The sequence below is a fragment of the Solanum pennellii genome, chromosome 7 (genome assembly GCF_001406875.1).
Source record: "Solanum pennellii chromosome 7, SPENNV200".
Classification (NCBI taxonomy): Eukaryota; Viridiplantae; Streptophyta; class Magnoliopsida; order Solanales; family Solanaceae; genus Solanum; species Solanum pennellii.
The window spans coordinates 40,717,024-40,725,508 of NC_028643.1; the positions used below are offsets into that span (position 1 = coordinate 40,717,024).

General features: G+C 42.9%; 1 protein-coding gene across 1 annotated transcript; it reads right to left on the bottom strand.

Moving 5' to 3' along the window:
• Positions 1-744: 744 nt before the first annotated feature.
• Positions 745-2,158, bottom strand: LOC107025005. The gene is made up of 3 exons (XM_015225891.1): positions 1,836-2,158; positions 1,543-1,644; positions 745-1,444 (listed from the first exon to the last, which is right to left on the bottom strand). The coding sequence occupies exons 1-3, from the start codon at positions 2,156-2,158 to the stop codon at positions 745-747; spliced, it is 1,125 nt and encodes a 374-aa protein (XP_015081377.1).
• Between the last annotated feature and the right edge of the window lie 6,327 nt (positions 2,159-8,485).

The following is an 8,485-nucleotide window of genomic DNA, read 5'->3' on the forward strand; positions in this document are numbered from 1 at the left end:
GAGTCATCGCCAGTTGATCTATGTGCCCTTTATGCAGAGGTGTCGAGAAATGATCATCTTTGAAAATTATATTCATGACGTTCTCTCCCTTTATCTTAAGGTTCCCGTAGGATTTTCACCTATAAGATTTTATTATTATTTTTTTTGTCTTATGATGCCTATGAAGGTGTTCACCGATAAGACTCTCTCTCTCTCTCTCTCTCCTTTTTTTTTACTTACTTACTTATGGTACCCCCAAGGGTTTTCACTCATAAGTTTTTTTTTCTTTTTTTTTCGATGTTGCCTTTGCTGATTAATATCATTTTTAGATTTGACCAAAAAGTCGGTTGCCAGAATAAACAGAATTACAATCTGACATTATTATATATAAAAAAAACTAAAACAATGCCCCAGTTTTCTGTAATACTGGAAAATTGATTTTTTTTGATATGACCGAACCCCTAAAGGGTTGCCTACGTATTCTTTCGGAATCAGGTCAAACGTAGTTCAGAATCTTCAATGATAGATTTTTTTTTGAAGAGGTGCCCCCAAACTTGTCGCAAAACCTTAAAATGCATTAGATGTAGTATCTTTTGACTGAATCTGCATTAACAATCATGCCCGTGATTTTTCCTTCCACATCAGTAAGGTGCAGGGCTCCTTTGGACAATACTTCCTTGATAAGATATGGACCTTTCCAATTTTGGGCAAATTTTCCCTTAGCTTTTTCTTGGTGCGGGAGAATGCGCTGTAAGACCAGTTGACCTACTTCAAAGTGTCTTGGGTGCACCTTTTGTTGTATGCACGAGCCATCCTTTGCTGATAAAGCTGACCAAAACAGACAGCCGTCAATCGTTTCTCGTCTATCAATGCGAGTCGCTCTAGTCGGGTTTTGACCCATTCAATATCTTCAATTTCAGCCTCGACAATAATTCGAAGAGATGGAATTTTGACTTCTGCTGGAATCACAGCCTCAGTTCCATACACCAGCAAATAAGGAGTTGCACCAATCGAGGTACGCACTGTTGTGCGATATCCTAAAAGTGCAAAAGGAAGCTTCTCATGCCATTGTCTAATGCCTTGAACCATCCTTCTAAGAATCTTTTTGATATTCTTGTTGGCTGCCGCCACAACTCTGTTGGCTTTTGGTCGGTATGGAGTAGAATTGTGGTGCACAATTTTGAACTGCTCGCATACCTCCTTCATCAGATTACTATTGAGGTTTGCAGCATTATCTGTGATGATAGCTCTTGGGATACCAAATCGACAAATAATGTTTGAATGAACAAAATCCACGACCGCCTTTTTAGTGACTGCTTTCAAAGTTATCGCCTCCACCCATTTGGTGAAGTAATCAATTGCAACCAAAATAAATCGATGTCCGTTAGAGGCTTTTGGCTCAATTGGTCCGATTACATCCATTCCCCATGCACAAAGGGCCAACGAGCAGCCATGGGGTGCAACTCTGAATGAGGTGAATGAATGAGATCACCATGGATTTGACATTGATGACATTTTTTCACAAAGTAAAAGCAATCCCTTTCCATGGTAAGCCAATAATACCCTGTTCGGAGTATCTTTTTTGCAAGGACATATCCGTTCATGTGTGGTCCACATACCCCAGCGTGCACTTCATTCATAATTTTCTCGGCTTCTTCAGCATCACTTCATTCATAATTTTCTCAACTTCTTCAGCATCCAAACATCTCAATAAATTCAGATCCAGAGTTCGTTTATACAAAACATCCCCGCTCAAAAAGAAACCATTAGCCAGACGTCTAACATTTCTTTTTTGGCTTCTGATGGCATGTTAGGGGCATCTCCCTGTCTTCAAAAAATTCTTAATGTCTGAGTACCATGGCTCACCATCAGGTTCTTCTTCCACTGTATTACAATAGCCATGTTGGTCCCGAACTTGAATCTCTAATGGGGTGATGTAAGTGTTTCCCGGATAGGGAAGCATTGAGGCCAAAGTAGCCAAGGCATCAGCCAAATCATTATGAAACCTGGGGATGTATCTAAACTCGATGTACATGAACCTTTTGCTAAGATGTTCCACACATTGTCTGTATGGAAGGAGCTTGAGGTCTCGAGTTTTCCATTCGCCTTGAGCTTGTTGGATAAGCAAATCAGAATCTCCCAACACAATTAATTCTTGCACACCCAAATCTATTGCCATATTTAGACCCATGATGCAAGATTCATACTCAGTCGTGTTATTTGTACAAAAAAAGTGAAGTCGAGCTGTTGCAGGTTAATGTTGCCCTGTGGGCGATATTAAAATTGCCCCAATCCTTGTGCCTTTTGTGTTGGTTGCTCCATCAAAGTAAAATTGCTAGGCTTGATTTCCATTTGAACCTACTTCCTCAATTGAGTTAATTTCTTCATCTGGAAAATATGTATCCAATGGTTCGTAATCGCCATCAACTGGGTTCTCTGCCAAGTGGTCTGCCAAAGCATGGGCTTTCATTGCAGTGCGAGTGACATATATAATGTCAAATTCAGTGAACAAAATTTGCCATTTCGCGAGTCTGCCAGTTGGCATTGGATTCTGAAAGATGTACTTTAAAGATCCATACTTGATATGAGGTAAGTTGTGTAGGACAATAAGTAATGCCTTAACTTTTGAGCTATCCAAGTTAGGGCGCAACACGTCCTTTCCAAAAGGGTGTACTTGACCTCATAACTAGTGAATTTCTTGCTCAAGTAGTAGATAGCCTGCTCCTTCTTTCTTGTATCATCATGTTGACCGAGAATACACCCAAAGGAATTATCTGTTACTGAAAGATATAGAAAGAGAGTCCTGTCAGGTTCAGGCGGTACCAACATGGGAGGGTTGGACAAATACTCTTTGATTTTTTCAAAAGCTCGTTGACAATCTTCTGTCCTATCTGACATCAGCATCCTTCGTCAAAAAGTTTGAAAATGGGCTCACATATGGTTGTGAGTTGAGCAATAAACCTGCTGATGTAGTTCAACCTCCCAAGTAGACTCATGACTTCGGTCTTATTTTTCGGGGATGGCAAATCTCGAATGGCTTTTATTTTGGAGGGATCCAATTTGATTCCCCTTCTACTGACAATAAAACCCAGAAGTTTTCCAAATGGAACTTCGAATGCACATTTTGCTGGATTAAGCTTGAGGTCATATCTTCACACTCTTTCTAAGAATTTTCTCAGATCTTGCACATGATCAACTTGTGTTTTAGACTTGATGGTTATGTCGTCGACGTATACTTCAATTTCTTTATGCATCATATCATGGAACATGGTGGTCATAGCCCTCATGTAAGTTGCCTCAACATTTTAAAGACCAAATGGCATGATCCTGTAGCAATAAGTTCCCCATGGAGTGGTGAAACCAGTTTTCTCAGCGTCCTCTTCATCCATGAATATTTGATGATACCCCGCATAACAGTCCACAAAACATTGCATCTCGTGTTTCGCACAATTATCAACTACGATGTGGATATTTGGCAATGGAAAGTTGTCTTTTGGACTAGCCTTGTTCAAATCCCGATAGCTAACACAAACTCTTGACTTTCCATCCTTTTTCGGCACAGGAACAACATTTGCCAACCAAGTAGTGTAGCGAATAACTTGGATCACCTTTGCATTCAGTTGTTTTATTGTTTATTCCTTGATTTTTTCACTCACGTACGGTTTGAATTTCCTTCTTTTCTGTTAGACATGTGGAAAATTAGGATAAACGGGCAACTTATGAACCACTAAATCAACACTCAAACCTGGCATGTCATCATAAGACCAAGTAAATACATCTTTGTATTCAAACAAAAGTTGTATTATTGCCTCTCTAATTTATTGATTGATATGTAAACTTATTTTTATTTCCTTAACATCCTCATAACTTCCCAAATTGATTGTCTCAGTTTCACTAAGATTAGGCTTTGGTTTGTGCTCAAACTGTTCCAGTTCCCTATTAGTTTCCCTAAACGCCTCTTCTTCATCATATTCCACCTCTTGACTTGGTGATTCAAGAATAAACAGCTCTTCAAAATCAGGGAGTGAATTCTGCATGCATGTCATGTTTTCAAAGCCGGCATTTACAGAACTGAAAAATAGAGAATAAGAATTAAGGGAGGAAAAAAGACAAAATTTACTAAGAAACAAAATTTTCATTTCATTGACATCAAAAAAGGACATAAGGGTTGATAATAACAAAATATTTTGAACTATTCGGGCCACAACTCTGAGAATAACAAAATACAAAAGAGTAGCAAAACAAACTATCACGACTCCTTCCTTATGGGGAAAGGAGTGGCTTCCCAATTGCTTAACTCAACACCTAAACCCACGAGCTGCATGCATGACTTGTACCTTCACCAACTTGGACCATATTTACTTCACAAAACAACTGACTGAGATCCTCAATAACTTCTTCAATGTCTTCAAGAGTGAATGAATCTTTCAATTCTGGACCCTGAGGTTTGATAAAAGAATGAGAAATATGGGGTATCGGTTGTGGCAACGACCAATACATCCTTTTGTGGTTCTTAGCTTTATCTCCAATTCTCTTGCTTTGTTTGTATCCGAGGCCAGAGGTGCCTTGGTTTCCTAAGAGAGTAACGGGATCCACGATTCCTTGCGAATATACTCCCAAACCTTTACCAGGTTGATAACCATATTTGAGCATCGTCGTTGCTACCATTGAAGAGGAAGAAGAGATACATGATTGGACGATAGATTCTCCTTCTTTACAGCGATCTACTGATACAACCTGAAAAGACTGGTAAACAACAGAATCACATCCTTCCTTTTCCTCAATGCACTGGACGGATGGATCTCTGTAAATAAGTGAATCACCTTCCCCATGAACTGTGATTTCTTGATTGTTGTATTCAAACGTGACAAGTTGATGTAGAGTTTATGGGACGGTGATATACCGTGGTTTCACGGTATTATTAATACCTTTTTCCTTAAGTTTAGTGTGTCCAAAAGCCTTTTTGTGCTAATTTTTATATAAGTTTCTCCTTATTTGCAGGAAATCTGTCCAAAGATGAATGCAGAGGTTTTTTTTGCAAAGAAATGCAGAAGAGACCACTAACGGAGCTTGTGACGGTCCGTCATGCTTATGACGGTCCGTAGGTGGCATCATAGTGCAGCTGCTGAAGGAAGATGGGGAAGTCTGACCAAGTGTGGGGTTACGGAGTGCATGAAGGACCGTCGTAGCCATGACGGTCAGTCCTGCTGGTTCGTCATGAAGTTCAGAGAAGTAGTTCCAGTACCCAAATTCCAAGAGTTTAAGTGTTTTGTAACGGAGACCTTCGACGGACCGTTGTGCCTGTGACGATCCGTCATATCTGCCGTCGAGGGTAATGAAGAGAGAAGCAGAAGAAATTGCAAAAGTATGGGACGACGGAGTCCATGACAGCCCGTCGCGACCACGACGATCCGTCGCGAGGTCCGTCGACCCAGCCGCGTTTTGACAGATTTGTAGTAAATAGAGTCCTTATTTGGTTAGGTTTTTATTTTTTATATTGAAAAACCTTGTTTTTGAGGTTAGACCCTGGATTATTTTTAGACTATTTGTTAGACTCTTGATTATTTTTTAGATCTTTGTGAGATTCTTGATTATTTTGAGATTCTTGTAATTGATTGTTGGTGATTTTTGTTGATTAATCAAGCGAACTTTCAGATTTTACTCTTTCTCATTGAAGTAAGTACATGAATTCTTATACCATATATTTGAATATTGTGATTATGACTATGGATAACTAAACTCCATAACTAGGGTTGTGGGAACCATAGACAAATAATGAGGTAAAACCTAACTAAAATAACAATTCTAGAATACTGTCTTGCATGTATTGATAATTCTTTGGCTTAGAAGTCTTTTTAACGGATGACCAATGTTAGAACTCGCCTTAATGCTACTTGCCGGACCAAAGAGGTAGATAATTGGAAAAGAATTATCAACTTAGATTTAGTGTATACTATCTAATAGGCTAGTATTGATTGGTACGAGGTAATAACATAGTCAAATATCGAATACGATGCTTAATATTAGGTAAAGATAAGGGTTAGTATAGCAACACACGTAGCCGGACCAAGGTGCGAAGTGAAATTTTCTAGATGCCTCCCAGTCTGATGAGGAGCGCACACTGGCCGGCACACCTTCTGGGTCAGCTACTAATGAAGAAGGAGAGTCTGACTCCTTAGGAGTTTTGTGGTCGGAGAAAGCCTCCGGATCTGCTAAGGTTCCCGCACCCGCCCTCGCTGCAGAGTCTGCCTCGTCTGATGAGGCTGACAGTTTGAAATCCACACCTGGTTCACCGAATCAGTCTCTCACCCCAGTGACCGACCAGCCCAACTGGTGGTGTGTCGACGGGCAGTATCAAGTCTATTCCGATGCAAAGTTCTTGAATGACAAAGGAGTCATGACTCAGACACTTACATTGGAGCGGCGGGTCCTTACGGGAAGTCTCCCGATGATTCCAGAGATCCACAATCTCTTCACCAGACATCGACTAGAGTGGACAGCGCGTCCGTTGGGACGTTATAGTGAAGAGCTGGTCCGAGAGTTCTACGCCTCCTACGTAGCGACTCTCCGATCACAGATTGATAGGCGGGCTGCCCCCGCCAAACAGGCCCCACTGGAGCAGGTCCGAGTACGTGGCGTTCAGGTTGATATCTCCCTGCCTGCCATCCGCCGGTTTCTATACAAGGAGAATGTTGATGCTAATCGGACCCCTCTCACTACCGAGTTTGACTACCGATGGAAGATTGTTAAAGATGGCCAATTCCTGCGTGAGCCATCGCTGAGAGAGACCACCAAGAGATGGATGGCCCTGCACTTGTCCGTTGATGGAGAGGGTGCCGACTGGGTGACCGAGCCGAAGGGGGCCATCAAGAAGGCCAACCTGACTTTCACGGCGAAGTTTTTGTGGTTGATTGTCCGGCACTACCTTTCCCCCACAGCCGCTGATATATCGTCACATGGGATCGAGCAGTACTGATGGCGGCGATGATAGCCGGGTTTGAGGTGGATTTTGCGTGGCTTCTACAGGCGGTCATGCACGAGAGGGCTTTTAAGGTCACAACTACTTACACTTTCCCGTGCATGATATTTTCTCTATGCAGGTTCGCTGGTGTGACTATATGGCACATTGATCAGCTCAAGACCCCTCTGGGCACTGTTGATATCGGCCTCATCAGGGATGAGGCCAATGAGTTAGTTCCACGCAGAGGGCCCCGTCCAGAGTTGCCTCCACTTGGTGACAATCTGGCGGATACGGTAGCAGGCCCGCACGGCTACGCAGGCGGCTTCCACTGACACTACCCCGGTCGAGTCTATCCCGGGTAGTAGCACTGCCTCGAGCTCCTCTTGCTCAGCCCCTTTACTCGCTCTGGTCCCGCTTGCTAGGGTCCATAAATTAGAGGCGCAAATGGATACACTTCTACATCATATCCATCTTTGGATGCAGAGGTCTATTGCCGAGGCAGAAGAGTGCTTGGAGCGAAAAATGGTCCGGCACACAGAACGGAAGATCACTGAGGTTCATCAGCGCTTGTACGCTTTTGAGTTGCGGGTGCTAGCTCGTCCAGCCCCTCCGGTGGATGTGTCAACCCTTCAGGCTGCGGTCGACAGTCTTCGCGCAGATATTGATATGATATTAAGGGCTAGGGTGCCTGAGTCTGAGGCCCTTTCTGCAGAGCCCGCTGAAGAAAAAGTGATGGCGGCCCTATTCGCCACTTATGAGATTCCACCACCTCTCCCTCGAGAGCATGCCAAGAGGCGTAGGGGTCTAGAGGAGGATGAAGCTCGAGCACGGAAGAAGGAGCGCCGTGAGATGGAGGCTGCAAGGAGAGCCTCGCTTGCTGAGGAGGAGGCGCGTCAGATGAGAGCAGGAGAGTTAGCTGGTGGGGCATATAGCTCCAGAACTGTGGAGATAGCGGGAGGCACTGCTGATAGTGCTGTTGATGCTGAGGACACCACTGAGGGTGTCCAGATTACAGAGGTAGTGGGTTCCGGGGGAACCAGACCCACCAGCTTGCTGATCGTCGACGCTTTGCGCCCCAGGTTTGCTTCACCTACCACTCTTGTATTTCACATTATTTATGCATTGGGGACAATTGCATGTCTTTTTGTTGGGGGTGGGGTAAATGGAAAGTGAGTGCTAGGGTGAAGTTTGAGTAGCCCAATTCACTATCCTTTTTTGGGGTTTTCTTGCTTGTGTTCTTTTGCCCCAAGAGACTGATTACTTTTCCTGTTGAACCGGCATGTCTATATATTGTGTACATAGTTTAATTATGAAGCATGATGGCTAAAATGATATCATGAGAAAATGGAAAATGATGCATGACTAGGCATAGTAATTGATAAATGGGTGGCTCTAAGCATAACATAGAGGTACCCAACTGCATGACCCTAAGTCTAAAATTCGAACTAGGTGTCTTATAATTTGGTAGAGTAATGAGATGTCAAGTGAGTGTGAGGAAGATTTGAATAGTCCACTATTTGTACTGAGCTAGAACTTGCCTGGTTA

Bases quoted from the DNA above. Each gene is read 5' to 3' on its own strand.
- LOC107025005 (XM_015225891.1), bottom strand. From the start codon at position 2,158: ATGGCAATAGATTTGGGTGTGCAAGAATTAATTGTGTTGGGAGATTCT. The intron at 1,645-1,835 runs GTACTCAGACAT...TTATGAATGAAG, and splicing joins GAACCTGATGGTGAGCCATG to TGATGCTGAAGAAGCCGAGA. The intron at 1,445-1,542 runs GTATTATTGGCT...CACCTCATTCAG, and splicing joins AAAAAGATACTCCGAACAGG to AGTTGCACCCCATGGCTGCT.